Genomic DNA, 18,819 nt, shown 5'->3' on the forward strand with positions numbered 1-18,819 from the left:
AAATGAACAGGGCAAATCTTGTACTACGTCTGCATCCCAAATTGCACCCATTTCCTATATAGTGCACTACTTTTGACCAGGCGCCTTTGCAATGCCATTTTGGACGCAACCTATGACACATGAACGCTATATCCCAAATTGCACCCATTTCCTATATAGTGCACTACTTTTGACCAGGCGCCTTTGCAATGCCATTTTGGACGCAGCCTGTGACACATGAAGTTAAATTGTACGTTCGAGCAGTCTGTCTCACATGTTCTCTCTCTCTCCTCTCTTTCAGTGGCGTCCATTCCTGCCAGGTCTGAAGTATGAGGTCATCGATTCTGCCTACATTTCCCTCTACACAGGTAAGCTGGGTTTGTTGTTTTTTGGTTGGCTCTGGCCGCAATGCTCTGGCTAGAAGCTCCCCTTAGGCACATATCTACCCAATGGCGAAAGAACGAGTCTTGCTGCTTTCATTGTAGTTTTGGTATACAAACACAAACACAAACACACACACACACACACACACTGTTCCCTGGGGTTGATTAGGGGGATAGAGGTAGATTGGAGCACAGATGCTATTCCAGGCTGCACTGCCCTGTTGTTACACAGCAGACAGGAAGGCAGACCTAAGGAACAAAGTGCAGTCCCTTCGCTCTGGACCAATGGACTAGAAATACTATATCAGGAAGTATTGTGTTTCATGGTTGTGTCCATCATTTTGTAACAACCTTAACCCAACCTTGCAAGAGGATTGGAGCTCTGGCATAATGGCTCAGGTGATGGAATGACAGTCACTGGTTACGGGTTTTTGAATCGCAGTCTGGGCTACCCCCAAATGGCTGCCATATTGTTGATGTCATTCACCCTGCCTTTCATAAACATATGAGGATCAAGTTCAAGTAAAACAAAAATGTAAGAACACATTTTGGACACAGGGAAACACAACACTGACCCCTTTCTTACCATAGAGACCAGGGTGACCACCATAGACATAAACACAGGAGAATTGCTTGACAACATTATGTATAATCTCTATGGGGATGTGATGGGGGGACCGAGAGATGTCAAGAATCTAAGCCATGATCTATTCAATGAGTTCACTCTCAATTTCCATTTCTTTATCTTTCTTTTCATTCCACCATCCTTTCATTTCTACACTGCTGTAATTTTGGGACATACTGGAGGAATGGACTTAAATCATTACATTACATTTAAGTCATTTAGCAGACGCTCTTATCCAGAGCGACTTACAAATTGGTGAATTCACCTTCTGACATCCAGTGGAACAGCCACTTTACAATAGTGCATCTAAATCATTAAGGGGGGTGGTGAGAAGGATTACTTATCCTATCCTAGGTATTCCTTGAAGAGGTGGGGTTTCAGGTGTCTCCGGAAGGTGGTGATTGACTCCGCTGTCCTGGCGTCGTGAGGGAGTTTGTTCCACCATTGGGGGGCCAGAGCAGCGAACAGTTTTGACTGGGCTGAGCGGGAACTGTACTTCCTCAATGGTAGGGAGGCGAGCAGGCCAGAGGTGGATGAACGCAGTGCCCTTGCTTGGGTGTAGGGCCTGATCAGAGCCTGGAGGTACTGCGGTGCCGTTCCCCTCACAGCTCCGTAGGCAAGCACCATGGTCTTGTAGCGGATGCGAGCTTCAACTGGAAGCCAGTGGAGAGAGCGGAGGAGCGGGGTGACGTGAGAGAACTTGGGAAGGTTGAACACCAGACGGGCTGCGGCGTTCTGGATGAGTTGTAGGGGTTTAATGGCACAGGCAGGGAGCCCAGCCAACAGCGAGTTGCAGTAATCCAGACGGGAGATGACAAGTGCCTGGATTAGGACCTGCGCCGCTTCCTGTGTGAGGCAGGGTCGTACTCTGCGGATGTTGTAGAGCATGAACCTACAGGAACGGGCCACCGCCATGATGTTGGTTGAGAACGACAGGGTGTTGTCCAGGATCACGCCAAGGTTCTTAGCGCTCTGGGAGGAGGACACAATGGAGTTGTCAACCGTGATGGCGAGATCATGGAACGGGCAGTCCTTCCCCGGGAGGAAGAGCAGCTCCGTCTTGCCGAGGTTCAGCTTGAGGTGGTGATCCGTCATCCACACTGATATGTCTGCCAGACATGCAGAGATGCGATTCGCCACCTGGTCATCAGAAGGGGGAAAGGAGAAGATTAATTGTGTGTCGTCTGCATAGCAATGATAGGAGAGACCATGTGAGGTTATGACAGAGCCAAGTGACTTGGTGTATAGCGAGAATAGGAGAGGGCCTAGAACAGAGCCCTGGGGGACACCAGTGGTGAGAGCGCGTGGCGAGGAGACAGATTCTCGCCACGCCACCTGGTAGGAGCGACCTGTCAGGTAGGACGCAATCCAAGCGTGGGCCGCGCCGGAGATGCCCAACTCGGAGAGGGTGGAGAGGAGGATCTGATGGTTCACAGTATCGAAGGCAGCCGATAGGTCTAGAAGGATGAGAGCAGAGGAGAGAGAGTTAGCTTTAGCAGTGCGGAGCGCCTCCGTGATGCAGAGAAGAGCAGTCTCAGTTGAATGACTAGTCTTGAAACCTGACTGATTTGGATCAAGAAGGTCATTCTGAGAGAGATAGCGGGAGAGCTGGCCAAGGACGGCACGTTCAAGAGTTTTGGAGAGAAAAGAAAGAAGGGATACTGGTCTGTAGTTGTTGACATCGGAGGGATCGAGTGTAGGTTTTTTCAGAAGGGGTGCAACTCTCGCTCTCTTGAAGACGGAAGGGACGTAGCCAGCGGTCAGGGATGAGTTGATGAGCGAGGTGAGGTAAGGGAGAAGGTCCCCGGAAATGGTCTGGAGGAGAGAGGAGGGGATAGGGTCGAGCGGGCAGGTTGTTGGGCGGCCGGCCGTCACAAGAAGCGAGATTTCATCTGGAGAGAGAGGGAGAAAGAGGTCAGAGCACAGGGTAGGGCAGTGTGAGCAGAACCAGCGGTGTCGTTTGACTTAGCAAACGAGGATCGGATGTCGTCGACCTTCTTTTCAAAATGGTTGACGAAGTCATCTGCAGAGAGGGAGGAGGGGGGAGGGGGAGGAGGATTCAGGAGGGAGGAGAAGGTGGCAAAGAGCTTCCTAGGGTTAGAGGCAGATGCTTGGAATTTAGAGTGGTAGAAAGTGGCTTTAGCAGCAGAGACAGAGGAGGAAAATGTAGAGAGGAGGGAGTGAAAGGATGCCAGGTCCGCAGGGAGGCGAGTTTTCCTCCATTTCCGCTCGGCTGCCCGGAGCTCTGTTCTGTGAGCTCGCAATGAGTCATCGAGCCACGGAGCGGGAGGGGAGGACCGAGCCGGCCTGGAGGATAGGGGACATAGAGAGTCAAAGGATGCAGAAAGGGAAGAGAGGAGGGTTGAGGAGGCAGAGTCAGGAGAAAGGTTGGAGAAGGTATGAGCAGAGGGAAGAGATGATAGGATGGAAGAGGAAAGAGTAGGAAAGAGTAGCGGGGGAGAGAGAGCGAAGGTTGGGACGGCGCGATACCATAAATGTAAATCTCTCGTAAACATTCAATAATCGAAACATGGCCTGCGTCCCAAAAGGCACCCTCTTCCCTATATAGAGCACTACTATTGACCAGAGCCCTATTGGCCCTGGACAAAATGTGTGCACGATATGGGGAATAGGGTGACATTTGGGACGCAGACATAGATTCATGGAATCTTTTGCATCACAATTTTCCAAAATATTCTCTATCATGGACACACACAACTACAGTTTTCCACCCATTGTTAAGTTTGCCTAACTTAGACAGAAAGACAGCTACTTTCCATTCCATCACATTTTTCCAATGTCTTACATATTCCTCTTCAAATCAAACCAAATTGTATTGGTTGCGTGAACATGTTTTGCAGATATTATCACTTATGTTCCTCGCTCCAACAGTGCAGTACTACTAACTATACAAAACAATACACACAAATCCCACAAAAATATAAAGAAAGGAATTAATAAATATAAAAATATTAGGACGAGCAATGTCAGAGTGCGGAAAATAAATATACAGTGCATTTGGAAAGTATTCAGACCTCTTAACATTTTCCACATTTTGTTACATTACAGCCTTATTCTTAAATGGATTAAAATTCATTTTTCCCTCATCAATCTACACACAATAGCCCATAATGACAAAGCAAAAACTGGTTTGTAGAAATTGTAGCAAATGTATTAAAATAAAAAACAAAAACACATTTACATAAGTATTCAGACCCTTTAGTCAGTAGGTTGTTGAAACACCATTTGCAGCGATTACAGCCTCGAGTCATCTTAAGTATGACGCTACAAGCTTGGCACACCTGCAACGCTATTTTCAGGTCTCTCCAGAGATGTTCGATCGGGTTCAAGTCCAGGCGCCAGCTGGGCCACTCAAGGACATTCAGAGACTTGTCCCGAAGCCACTCCTGCGTTGTCTTGGCTGTGTGCTTGGGGTAGATGTCCTGTTAGAAGGTGAATTTTCACTCCAGTCTGAGGTCCTGAGCACTCTGGAGCAGGTTTTCATCAAGGATCTCTCTGTACTTTGCTCTGTTCATCTTTGCCTTGATCCTGACTAGTCTCCAAGTCCCTGCCGCTGAAAAACATACCCACAGCATTATGCTGCCACCACCATGCTTCACCGTAGGAATGGTGCCAGGATTCCACCAGATATGATGCTTATCATTCAGGCCAAAGATAGTGACGCCTGTAGTGACGCCACGCTGCAATGTAGTGTGCTCTACGGCACAATTGTCTGTAGAGCTCTGAGACAGGATTGTGTCGAGGCACAGATCTGGGGAAGGGTACCAAAAAATGTCTGCGGCATTGAATTTCCCCAAGAACACAGTGGCCTCCATCATTCTTAAATGGAAGAAGTTTGGAAGAACCAAAAATCTTCCGAGATCTGGCCGTCCGGCCAAACCGAGCAATCGGGGGTGAAGGGCTTTGGTCAGGGAGGTGACCAAGAACTCGATGGTCACTCAGACAGAGCTCCAGAGTTCCTCTGTAGAGATGGGAGAACATTCCAGAAGGACAATCATCTCTGCAGCGGTCCACCAATCAGGGCTTTATGGTGGAGTGGCCAGACAGAAGCCACTCCTGAGTGAAAGGCACATGACAGCCCACGCTGAGTTTGCCAAAAGGCACCAAAAGACTGTCACACCATGAGAAATAAGATTCTCTGGTCTGATGAAACCAAGATTGAACTCTTTGGCCTGAATGCCAAGCTTCAAGTCTGGAGGAAACCTGGCATCATTCCTACGGTGAAGCATGGAGCAGCATTATGCTGTAGGGATGTTTTTCAGTGGCAGGGCCTGAGAGACTAGTCAAGATCAAGGCAAAGATGAATGGAGCAGTCAATGAGATACTTAATGAAAACCTGCTCCAGAGCGCTCAGACTGGGTGGGGTAAGGCTCTCCTTCCAACAGGACAACGACCCAAGACAAGACAGGAGTGGCTTTGGAACAAGTCTTTGAATGTTGCAGCCAGAGCACCAACTTGAACAGGATCTAACATCTCTGGAGAGACCTGAATTTTACTGTGCAGCAACGCCCCCCCATCCAACCTGGCAGACCTTACGAGGATCTGCAGGGAAGAATGTGAGAAACTCCCCAAATACAGGTATGCCAAGCTTGTAGCGTCAGACTCGATGCCGTTATCTCTGCAAAAGGTGCTTTTTGAGTAAAGGGGCTGAATACTTACGTAAATGTGACATTTCCGATATATATATATATAACATTTCTAAAAACCTGCTTTTGCTTTTTAATTATGGGATATTGTGTGTAGATTAATGAGGAAAAAAACGTTTCAATCAATTTTAGAATAAGGCTGAAACAGAAAAATTTGGAAAAAGTCAAGTATACACGGCTGTGGCGATAAATGAAGAGAATTATCTTTGGAGGTAATGCTGTCGGCATTTGATAATGAGTTATTCCATATTGGGGGAACAATTGGACCTGAGTTCCTGTATGTTACCACAATCACATCATGAAACATACACCTGCCTTTCTTTTTCCCAGAGAGTTATTTCTTCCTGTCACCATGATGTATAGAGAACCCTGCTGGCTGTATGGATGGGGACAGTATATCTGGAGAGAGCCATGATTCCCCTGAAACAGAGTATGTTACAGTCCCTTGGCCCCCTTAGATCATCGAGTGTCACAATGGATGTCCAAAGATTTCCAATAGCTCTATGAATACTTTAATTTTAACACATTTAAAACTCAACACCCCATCTCAAAACACTTTATTCTAGCGTTGTAATGGAAGGTTGATGAATCTATGACCTCATGATCATTAACGATAATTAACTTCTTATGGCTGCAGGGGCACTATTGAGTAGCTTGGATGAAAGGTGCCCAGAGTAAATGGCCTGCTCCTCAGTCTCAGTTGCATATTATTGGTATTGGATAGACAACAGTCTGAAGTTTCTGAAACTGTTTGAATGATGTCTGTGAGTACAGCAGAACTCATATGGCAAGCAAGAACCTGAGAAGAAATCCAAACAGGAAGTGAGAAATCTGAGGTTGGTATATTTTCAAACCATTCCCTATTGAAATCCCATTGCGATATGAATGAAGATTCACTTCCTAGAGCTTCCAATATATGTCAACCGTCTTTAGAAATTTGAATGAGGCTTCTACTGTGTTGTGGGACTGAATAAGGTCAGAATTAGCCATGTGTCTGGCAGTCAGCCATTTCCTGGCCACGTGCATTCCACATGATATCCACTTGCGTTCCGTTCCTCCTCAAGACAAAAATTATCCGGTTGGAACTTTATTGAAGATTTATGGTAAAAACATCCTAGTGATTGATTCTGTACTTAGTTTGAAATGTTTCTTCGACCTGTAAAGTATTTATTGTGGACCTGGGATTCCTGGGAGTGCATTCTGATGAAGATCATCAAAGGTAAGGGAATATTTAGCATGTAATTTATGGTTTATGTTGACTACAACATGGTGGCTAATTTGACTTGATTGTTATGAGCACAGTCTCAGGTTTGCCTTTTCTGTAAAGTTTGCATTAAGGACATGTATATCTATAATTCCATGTGTATTATCATCTACATTTAAGTATTTCTGTTGAATTGATGTGGCTATGCAAAATCACTGGATGTTTATGGAACTAGTGAATGTAACGCGCCAATGTAAACTCAGATTTTTCGACATAAATATGAACTTTATCAAACAAAACATACATGTATTGTGTAACATGAAGTCCTATGAGTGTCATCTGATGAAGATCTTCAAAGGTTAGTGATTCATTTTATCACTATTTGTGCTTTTTGTGACTCCTCTCTTTGGCTGGGAAAATGCCTGTTTTTATTGTGGTTTGGTGGTGACCTAACATAATCATTTGTGGTGCTTTTGCTGAAAAGCATATTTGAAATCGGACACTGTGGTGGGATTAACAACAAGACTACCTTTAAAATGGTATAAGATACATGTATGTTTGAGGAATTTTAATTATGAGATTTCTGTTGTTTTGAATTTGGCGCCCTGCACATTCACTGGCTGTTGTCATATCATCCCGTTAACGGGATTGCAGCCCAAAGAGGTTTTAACAAGTTCTGTATTACTGGGTCTCAGAGGCAGATTGTTGCCTAGCTGTCATGACCTGACCTTTCTATTAGATTAGGTCAGGGTGTGATTTGTGTGGGCATTCTAGTTTTTATGTTCCTTTGTTGGCCGGATATGGTTCCCAATCAGAGGCAGCTGTCTATCGTTGTCTCTGATTGGCGATCATACTTAGGAAGCCTTTTTTCCACCTTTAGTTTGTTGGGATCTTGTTTGTGTGTAGTTGCTTTCTGCACTGCATGTAGCTTTATGTTCGTTTTTGTTGTTTTTTCGGTGTCATTTAAAATAAAGACAAATGTACGCCTACCACGCTGCACCTTGGTCCAATCCATCTTTAAATGAACGTGACACTAGCAACAGTTCACTTGGCAACCATGATGTCAGAGGCTGGCATCCTGTTAACCCTCTCCATTCTGACCGCTCCATCAAATAAGTGATAGATAAGGCAGGAGTGCGGTGCGTGTGTCGTTGGTGCAAACTTAATGAAGTGCCCTACAGATTTTTTCCACTTATACCTCATTGCTTCTTCTTGGCTCAGGAAGGGCCCAGCTGTTACAGTATGCAGCACAAACACACACTGAAGTAACTCTCTGGCTCTGAAATTGATCCTCAACTCAATGTGAACTCTCTTGCCAATCCTTTCTCATCCAGCTCTATTCCTCAGTCCAAAATCCTCCAAACGCACACACACACACTCTTTGAACCTGCCCTTCAGCACATGGTGCCAAGAGCAGGTGAACCAAGCAGGAGGTGGGGGGACACCTGCCAGCTTTTTGCATTGATTAATTTATTTAATAAAGCTAATCCTTTACCAACAGCTACTCTTCCTTGGGTCTCTCTCTCTCTGTCACACACACACACACATCTTCTCTTACTTTCTCCACCGGGAAAATGCTTCATACAGTACCACTCTGCTTTACCCACAATCCTATTTGGGATTAAAAAGATGACTTGGGCTGCCCTGTTAATTATAAAGCATTCCTCATCTCAGGCCTTGCTACTGACACTCTATAAATCACTGGCACTCACTCCTTCCTGCACACCATTGATTGGTGTAATTATACCCACTCGTCTCACCTCTTTTCTTCTCCTCTCGTCCATCTCTCCTTTCCTTTCCTCATCTTGCATCTCCTTTCCTTGCCTCTTCTCGTCTCTTGTCTTCTCGTCAACCCAACACCTAGTTGAGATCCGAGGTTGCTATAATGACAATACCCAGTGATGTAATGGGAAATCGGGATAAGACAAACTACCACTGAATATAAACAAAAGAGTATTACATTTTTAGAACTGTATTGTTTGCAGTTTGATTGCATTTTAATGTAGACCTACTAGGTAGGTCACGGAGAAATGTTCATATTAAAACATATCTTCTTCTTTTGTAAAGTTCTTAATTTGTTTGCTAAGATTAGCACAGATTTTCTCAGGGGATCCCAGATGGGGCCCCGATCCCAAGTTTGGGAACCAATGTAATAACCTCTCTCCCTGCTTGTTTCCTCTCTCTGTGTCTCTTCTGCATGCATTGCAGCCTGCCTCGCCCTCGTCACTCTCTGTTTCACTAGTACTCTCTGTAAAGCAACGTTATGATTAGATTTGAGTAGCTTATATTTTGCTCCTGCTGAGGTCAAGCTCCGTTTATCGCTCGCTTCTTACTTCATCCTTCTAGCCAGCCAACTAGCTAGCTGGCTAACACTTGCCAGAGCCATTTAACGTTACTGCAATAGTAATAGAAGTCTCTGCGGCAGCTAGCCAACTGACTGACGGACTGACATATCTACAGTATAAGCGACTATAACATCAAGTTAACAAAATATATTTACACAAAGATTAATTTGGAACGGTTGGCCTTGAACTTCCGTGGCTTCAATGAGAGAGGGCAGTTGTTCTCCCCTGCTACAAACACCCCCCCCCCACCAAAAAAACTTGACTCCTGTAGAATGAGTGCACAACTGGTTATTAAAGTTAATTTAGTTGCTAATAACAACCTGCAGCATCCCGGCCGGCCTTCAACTTGAGTTACTCAATGAGAGGGGACAGCACTGAGCTAGACGTCACAACCTGGAGTCGCTCGAACTGCGCATGTTAAATCTCCATGAGATATCTTAACCAACTTCATTTGTCTTCAAAGCGCTATTGAGTCTTCCCATAGGAATGAATGGTGTCACGTGACCAATGGCTTTGTATATTCATGTACAGTGGCAAGAAAAAGTATGTGAACCTTTTGGAAATACCTAGATTTCTACATGAATTTGTCATAAAATTTGATCTGATCTTCATCTAGGTCACAACAATAGACAAACAGTCTGCCTAAACTAATAACACACAAACAATTATACATTTTCACATCTTTATTTGACACACGGTGGAAACAATCATAGTGCAGTGTGAGAAAAGTATGTGAACCCATTGATTTAATAACTGGTTGACCCTCCTTTGGCAACAATAACCTCAACCAAACGTGTTCTGTAGTTGCGGATCAGACCAGCACAACGGTCAGAAAGAATTTTGGACCATTCCTCTTTACAAAACTGTTTCACTTCAGTAAAAATCTTGGGCTGTCTGGTGTGAACTGCTCTCTTGAGGTCATGCCTCAGCATTTCCATCTGGTTGAGGTCAGGACTGACTGGGCCACTCCAGAAGTAGTATTTTCTTCTGTTGAAGCCATTCTGTTGTTGATTTACTTCTGTGTTTTGGGTCGTTGTCCTGTTGCATCACCCAACATCTTTTGAGCTTCAATTGGCGGACAGATAGCCTAACATTCTCCTGCAAAATGTCTTGATAAACTTGGGAATTCATTTTTCCATCGATGATAGCAAGCTGTCCAAGCCCTGAGGCAGCAAAGCAGCCTCAAACCATGATGCTCCCTCCACCATGCTTTAGTGTTGGGATGAGGTTTTGATGTTGGTGTGCTGTGCCTTTTTTTACACACACATAGTGTTGTGTGTTCCTTCCAAACAACTCAACTGTAGTTTCATCTGACCACAGAATATTTTTCCAGTAGTGCTGTGGAACATCCAGGTGCACTTGCAAACTTCAGATGTGAAGCAGTGGCTTCTTCAGTGGTGTCCTCCCATGAACACCATTCTTGTTTAGTGTTTTATGTATCGTAGACTCGTCAACAGAGATGTTAGCATGTTCTTTAGCTGACACTAGGAATCTTCTTAACCTCATTTAGCATTCTGCGCCGTGCTCTTACAGTCATCTTTGCAGGACAGTAGCAACAGTGCTGAACTTTCTCCATTTTATAGACCATTTTGTCTTACCGTGGACTGATGAACATCAAGGCTTTTAGAGATACTTCTGTAACCCTTTCCAGCTTTATGCAAGTCAACAATTCTTAATCTTAGGTCTTCAGAGATCTATTTTGTTCGAGGCATGAGTCACATCAGACAATGCTTCTTGTGGATAGCAAACTCAAATTGTGTGTGTTTTGTATAGGGCAAGGCATCTCCAATCTCGTCGCACAGGGATGTGAACACGCAGGGATGTGAACACGCACAAAATTTGAGGGAAATATGATTTTTGTGCTTATGGAACATTTCTGGGATCTTTTATTTCAGTTCATGAAACATGGAACCAGTACTTTGCGTTATGTTGTGTTTAGATTTTTTTTATTGGCATAATTCAATGTGGCAAAACTTAATCTTGGAGAAGTCTTTAGCCTAGACGTTCACATACTTTTTGCAATCTACACTGAATGTTTAAATTATGTATTCAAAATATAAAATGCAATATTTTGTGTTATTTGTTTTAGTACACTATATTTGTCTATTGTTGTGACTTAGATGAAGATCAGATCACATTTGATGACCAATTTATGCAGAAATCCAGGTAATTCCAAAGGGTTCATATACTTTATCTTGCCACTGTATACTGTCATTGGTTTGTAGACATGGCAGGCAGTCGCGGTCGTTAAAAAAAAGGCCTTATGTCCAGCGTCTCCCAAATCCACTAGTCTGTCAGCTGCGTCTCTAGTTGCTTACTTGTATAGATAGCCACTTGCCTTTGGTTTGCGGAGTCCGACTTCGAGCTGGCTTAGTTCATTTCACGTCTCACTGGCTCTTGGCCATAATTTATCATTACCAAATGTGATTTTTTTGGGGCAGCTATATATATCCATAAATTGCGGCCCCAAATCTGCAACATATTCAAACAGTTTGGGGTAGAGCAGGGGTTTCCAAAATTTTGTTGCAACCTAAAAAAAAATCTGGAGCTAATCCTATACACCCTGCATATTTTGGCATTATGTATAAGGCGAATGTCTAGCAACCCAAAGGGAACTTTTGCATTTTTGCTAATTGCCAATTTTTCAACCACTTCTACTTTTGATCTACTTTGCAACTTAGCATTTTAGCTAACCCTTCTCCTAACGCTAACCGTAACACTTTTAGCCAAGCCTTCCCCTAACCTTAACCTTTTAACCTAACCTTAACCCTTACCTCAGCCCTAACCCCACGTTAGCATTATGCACCTAGCCACCTAGTTAACATTACTCACAGCAAATTAGAACATATTATACGTTTTGCAATGTTGTACATTTTGCAAATGTGTAACTTATCATACGAATTGTAATTTGGAACATATCATACTTAATGGATGATGGGCATCCACCAATGAATACATACCATACGAAATGTAACACATCACACTGAATGGAGAGTCTCAGATTTAAGTACAGAAAAATACATAATGCTCTGAGACCAGGTCGCCCAGCCAGGACTGTTACTTTTGTAACTGAATGTAAACATTTTAACAATGTGATTTAGCCGATTTAAGTTGGGAAAATAGATAGCAAAAATGTAGAATGGTGTTAAATGCCTTTAAATCTTGGGGACGAAAATGATTTCACATATTTAATATTACTACTGATTATTTCTCACTATCTACATGCAAGCTACTCATTGACAGCCCGTGAGCTACCAGATATGCAGTTTCCTGCTCAAGTGCAACCTTTGGTAGGCTGATGGAAGGCTACTCAGAGTCAGAATCTGCTCTACAGTGAATCAAACGAGCCCGTGCTCATCATGGTTCTTACAGGCACATTTAAATTATACAATACATTTGCTTGTGGTGCGCAGCTCAAATGATTTGTAACAACTCCATTGAACCAACACCACTGGACACAGCTAAAAAATAATAAACAATTGTATTTTGCAGGTGGCTTTTCATTTTAAACACCAGTGGTGCAACTAGTGCTTTCTATCTGCACGGAATCAAAACAGTGGTGCGTACGAGCGAAGCAAAAATTGCAATCTGTTGATCATTATATAATATGGACATATCTATTTGAATACAGACTAGCTTAAAACATTACAAATCATTTGCACCCCTATTTTGAAAGTGGGGGTGGAGCTGCTCCGTTTGCTCTATTGCTCAGGTGCCTATGTACGTCCCTCCCTCTCTTTTGCTCTCAACCCCGCTTTCTCACTCTCCCTCTCTCTATTTTGCTCTCAACCCCGCTTTCTCACTCTCCCTCTCTCTATTTTGCTCTCAACCCCGCTTTCTCACTCTCCCTCTCTCTATTTTGCTCTCAACCCCGCTTTCTCACTCTCCCCCTCTCTCTCTCTCTTTCTATCCTAGATGAATCCAGTCTGAAGATGAACAGTGTGGACCACATCCCTCAGACCCTGGCCAGTCACAGTAGACCATCATCAGTAGAGGAACAGTCACAAGAGCACAGTCACTTCAGGAGCCAGCATGGGGCAGACATGCTCAAACCAGACCCCCGAGACACTTTCTATAGCAGTAAGTTTATAGTATAGCAGCAGGCAGCCATGCACATCTCTCTCTACCAGTCTTTTTCTCTCTTAATCTTACCCTATTTTTCCTTTTTCAAGAAACTCCATCATGCCTCTACTCCAGTATCCATATATAGCATAACACCTACAATGAAGCAATATCTTTCTTTTTTTTTTACATTTTAGTCTATCATCCAGAGCGACTTACAGTTAGTTCATCTTAAGATAGCTTGGTGGGACAACCACATATCAAAGGCATCGTATGTACACTTTTCCTCAATGAAGTAGCTATCAGCAATGTCAGAGATGGAAATGGGGGGTGATTGAAGTGCAAGTGTTGGTTCAGAAAAGTATTTCTAGAGTATGCATTCTAGTATGGACAGTGGAACGCAGTTTCTATCTTCTCTCTCTCTCTCTCCTCTCCTCCATCCTTCTCTCTAGCCCCTATGATCCAGGCATCTCGTCTGGAGAACGTGCTGCCAGCCTGTCTCTACTCCCCTACCTACGTCGTCAAAGACTTCCCCATAGCCAGATACCAGGGCCTACAGTTTGTAAGTCAGCCCTCCAGTTCTGTGTGTGTATGCATAAGTGCGTGCCTGCGTGCGTTCCTGCGTGCATGTGCGTGTGGGTGTCCGCATGTCCACCTATTTAGGAGGTACTTACCCATCAAGGCACTTTGTAAGTAACCCCTCCAGGGAGGGAAGACAGACGGTCACACATTATGCGCGTTTCTGTGTGTGGGCATGTCTGTGTGTGGGTATTCCCTGTGAAACATGCTAGAAACATGAGAACTTGAAACATGATATGAATGGGTGTGTTTGCGTTTGTTTATGAGAGAGAGAGAGAGGGGGGTGTGTGTGTGTTTGTGGATGTGTATCCATGCATTTTTATATGCACACACACTTGTGTGGGGTCATTAGGCTGTGTCCCAAATGGCACATACTCCCTACATTGTGCACTACCTTTGACCCGAGTCCTATTGGGAATAAGGGGTCATTTGGGATGCTGCCCTGCCCTATCACCTGTTTAGAGCAGCACACATCAAGGACTTACACTTCATATTCAAATGACCTCAGCCTAGAACAAAGCAGAGAGGATTCGGTCTTACGTGGCAAAATTTAAATGGTGTTTTTTATATTGGATAAAATTAGAGACTCAGAGCTAGAAAATGGTATATCATACACTACAGTTGAGGAACAATGGGAAAGTAATTCTGCTTTGAAAGTTGATAAACTTGTGACCTCACTTTTGAGAAAATGGCTCTTGAATATTTTGGTACCTACAGGAGTGCTCTTCTTTGTCTACACCCATTCAGCATCGTTCACACCCTTTTAAGCTTTAGCCCCACACATTTCTTCAAGGATTCACATGTGAGACTATGTACTAAACAACCAAATATTTCAAGACTTAAAGCTGGCTTATACTACAGGTGTGTTCGTCAATTTAATCTGGAATGCCAGAGTGGGCTCTGGGTGTTCGTAAACTCAGAGCATTGTCAGATTGTCCGTTCGTAAATTCAGAGTATTTCACCCTCGGAGCTCTGGACGAAAAGTAGGGTTGATCTGAGCGTTCTGCCCTAAAAACAGCAGTCAAGCACCCAGGCTAAATGGCTAACATTGGTTGCTAGCTACTTCCTGACACAAATGAGAGAACAACTCATTCTGACCATTTCACTCGCTCTAGCAGAGCTAGTTACGCTGTTTTTATGTTATCCAGAGCTTTGGTGACTGCAACTGTCCTGCTGCCAAGTATTGAATTACGCTTTTTTGCCAATGTTTACTGACACCGGCCATATTCATCGGGTGTTGAGCGTTTGTAAATTAGTCAGTTATTCTGCGCTCTGGCACACTCAGACGAGATTGCTTTGAAATTGGAGTAGATAGCCAGAACGAATTAACCAGCTACGTCTATCGACAGTTGTCGCAGTGACATCATAAACATTTTATTAAAATAGTTACTTGCATAGTGGAGTCTTTTGTTCAGACATGTAGCTAGTTAGCTAAACAATGAACCATAATCCCAACTCATAGCATTACTACCCTGCATGAATCTGCAGGTAGCTAACCAACCAAGTTCAATGTTAGCTAGCTAACATTAGGCTATAACAAGCAACGCAAATGGCTCTGAGATATGAATAATATTACTACACAGATCATACATGTAACGTTAGCTTGCTTGCCAGCCAGCTAAAGTTAGCTAGCTAGCTAATAGTACACTTTAACCTGAAAAGAAAACAACTTTCTGACAAAATTTGAAATGTGTAATATCTGAAAATGTTCTCTCTTACTCTCTTTTACCTGTATTCATGGATGGATGCTTCTCCCTCTCTGTCATGGATGCCATTGTGGCCCAGTTTGAAGATGTAATTCGGAGACAGGTGTTTTAGACAACAGCCTTCTTGCATATTTACGATAAAACGCCTGCATTTTCTTAGCTATCATACTCTAATTCCAGTGATTTCAAAACTCGGTCCTCCAGAAAGTGGAGAGCAACACTTTTGCAGTTCTACTACGTGATATCTTTAAAAAAAACGTGTTAGAAAGGATTACCTACACATACTGACCAGCTCATATTGTAGACAGAAGCCTGCTACTTGGCAGACCAATCCGAACTCATCTCTTGGCATGTCCAGCCCACTCATTATCTCAGCCAATCATGGCTAGCGTGAAGGTTCGTAATTTAAATGTTTTATTCGTATTTACAGATGGTATACACGTTTGTTATTAAGGCACACAAAAGTTCATGAAGGTATTTCTGCCAAAAAAAGCATAAAAAATAATAATAATAAGTTTACATTCAAATGGCACTCCTGTGAAGTAGTGACGCGCAACATACGCCAAGTTTCCTGAAACGAGTCACATATGAAAATGCAAACGCATTCATCATTGTCCGTTTTTGTCTTTCAAAAGTTCAACTAATCTTTACCTTTTCAGAAAGGGTTCATGCAAGGTGGATATACTGTGCATTTTTTTCTGACAATCCTCTTCATTGTCCATCAGCCATCAAAGGATGACACCCTTTAAAAAAACATTGTCTCAATCTGTAATTTCCACACACAAAATCTCTGTGTGGCCGTACCCTTACTCACTGCCCACAATGAATTCAACGAACAGCACACAGGGGCTGAGATGGAGAGAAAGAGAGGGAGGGGGTCATCAGAGCACGCAGCTAAACAGCATTCTCTCCTACACTTGGTTTGCTTTTACACAAAATGTTTATTTGAAATAGTTTCTCAATCAAAGTTGAATGTCTGATAGCTAAGAATTCTACGATGCATTTAGCAACATTCATGTTCTGGCCATCTCTGAAACACACTTAGATATTTAGTTTGATGATGCAATAGTAGCTATACATGGCTATAGAATATATAGTAAAGATAGAAATGCAAATGGAGGAGGTGTTGCTAAGTATGTCCAGAGTCATATTCCATGTCAGGTGAAGTAGAAGTAATATGGCTACAGGTTCATCTGCCTCAGCTAACGACTATTCGCATAGGAAGTTGGTATAGACCACTGCATACTTGAAGTCATTATTTGGAGTAAATGTGTGAAATGCTGGATATTATCCAACGGGTGGGTCTAATCCTGTATGCTGATTGGTTAAAACTGCATTCCAGCCGGTGTCTATTCCACAAGTTACAGTATGCCTTTTTACTCTGTTCCATATGACTGCGCAATCCACTGTCTAATCAGCCCAGACAAGCAATTTAACTTGATCTCCACTATAAAACCATCTAGACATTATCTCACATTTCTTTTAGACTAACATTTAGTTTTCAACAGTAGAGATTTGTATAAGCCTTGCTGTCTGTCTCTCTGACATTTGATCTCCAGCTGTCCCATAGTAACGAATGTATCGGGTGGAGAGAGACAGACAGGCAGAATTTCTCAGCCAGTCAAAGTCATGAATCAGCTGGCATAATTTTTATGGCTATATATAAAGAAATGTCAATTTAAAAAAGGTCAAACGAAATGAAGTGCAGCTAGTTTGCAGTCTTTCCAGTTTCAGTTTGAAGTCATTATGTTAGCTGTGCTGTTGGCTAGCTCCTCTGAAGAACAGTGTCCAGATGAGTGAGCACATTTTCTATGCCGGCGAAATGACACCTCATTAGCTCATTGTTATGAATGTATCCAAATAAATGTCACTAGAAAACAGCTTAAACAAATGGGGCTTCTTGACTGTTATTCTGGCTGCACTTCTTAACATGACTCTAAGTTAGCCTCAGTTTGCTAGCTAGCAAACAAGGGATATGAATGTTGCAAGCCAGTATGGCAATGGAACATTTAGAACAAATGACTGGGACGCGTCCATAGATACAGAACAAAAAGACCAAACGACTGGGTCACGTCTCTGGCAACCAAACCAAACCGAAAGAACGAACGACCATGTCAAGAGGTGAGTGTAGCTGGTGCATCGAAGTCAGGTGCAAGAGACCAGAGATGAGTGGACAAAGCACTTTACTAAGGCAATCATATGCACAAAACGGAACTGCGTCACAAAACAAATGCCCAATGAACCGGTGAAGCAGCACAAAGTACAAAAAACACAAGTACAAAGTACAGGCTGCCACAAAGAACGGTAATAAAAATTAACCCGGCGCAAACCAGCCGGAAGCATGCCAACCTCAACAATAAACAATTATGCACACAGACATGGGAGGAACAGAGGGTTAAATACACAACATGTAATGAGGGAATTGAATACCAGGTGTGTGGGAAAACAAGACAAAACAAATGAAAGGTGGAACGGCGATGGCTAGAAAACCTGTGACGCCGAACGCCGCCCGAACAAGGAGAGGGTCCGACTTTGGCGGAAGTCGTGACAGACCAGCCAGCTTGGGAAGCAACCATAGATTTGCGTCGGGACTATATCTTGTGGAAGGATGAAATTATATGAATAAATTCATTGAAATAAAATAAAAATATGAAATCATTATTTGAATATGTTGGCAACCCATTTAAAAGTGATGATGCATTCGAAGCCAGTGTTTGGACTTGGGCCTAACAACACCTGTCCCAATATATCCTCCAAACACTGGTTTCTTGGGCATTATCACTTAAATGTCTGTGATATCAACAGAGAAGTACATTTTCTGGGTGACCTAAATATTGACTGGTTGTCATCAAGCTGTCCACTAAAAAAGAAGCTGTAACCAATGCCTGCAATCTGGTTCAACCTACCAGGGTATTTACAAGCAGAACAGGAACTAAATCATCCACCTTTATTGATCACATCTTTATTAATGCTGCAAAGATCTGCTCTAAATTAGTATCCACATCCATCGGATGTAGTGATGATAATATAATAGCCATATCCAGAGAGAACTCAGTTCCAAAGATTGGACCTAAGATTGTATATAAATGATCATACAAGAGGTTTTGCGATGATTCCTATGTTGAAGATGTGAAAACTATTTGTTGGTCTGATGTGTTTTATAAGGAATAACCCGACGCCGGACTTGAAGAATTCATGAAACTATCATGACACAAGGTGAGACCCAGATGCAGACACAGGAGGCAGATGGTTGGAGTCTTACAATATTT

At 43.1% G+C, this 18,819-nt stretch overlaps 1 protein-coding gene across 1 annotated transcript in view; it reads left to right on the forward strand.

Annotated features, from left to right (window-relative positions):
- Nucleotides 1-18,819, forward strand: part of b4galnt4a (beta-1,4-N-acetyl-galactosaminyl transferase 4a) — a 493,079-nt gene that overhangs the window by 442,399 nt on the left and 31,861 nt on the right. Inside the window, exons 9-11 of the mRNA XM_064930637.1 lie at nt 281-347; nt 13,119-13,283; nt 13,718-13,827. Coding sequence (XP_064786709.1) covers nt 281-347; nt 13,119-13,283; nt 13,718-13,827 — 342 coding nt within the window. The remainder of the gene's footprint in view (nt 1-280; nt 348-13,118; nt 13,284-13,717; nt 13,828-18,819) is intronic.

This window comes from Oncorhynchus masou, chromosome 22, assembly GCF_036934945.1.
Source record: "Oncorhynchus masou masou isolate Uvic2021 chromosome 22, UVic_Omas_1.1, whole genome shotgun sequence".
Taxonomy (NCBI): Eukaryota; Metazoa; Chordata; class Actinopteri; order Salmoniformes; family Salmonidae; genus Oncorhynchus; species Oncorhynchus masou.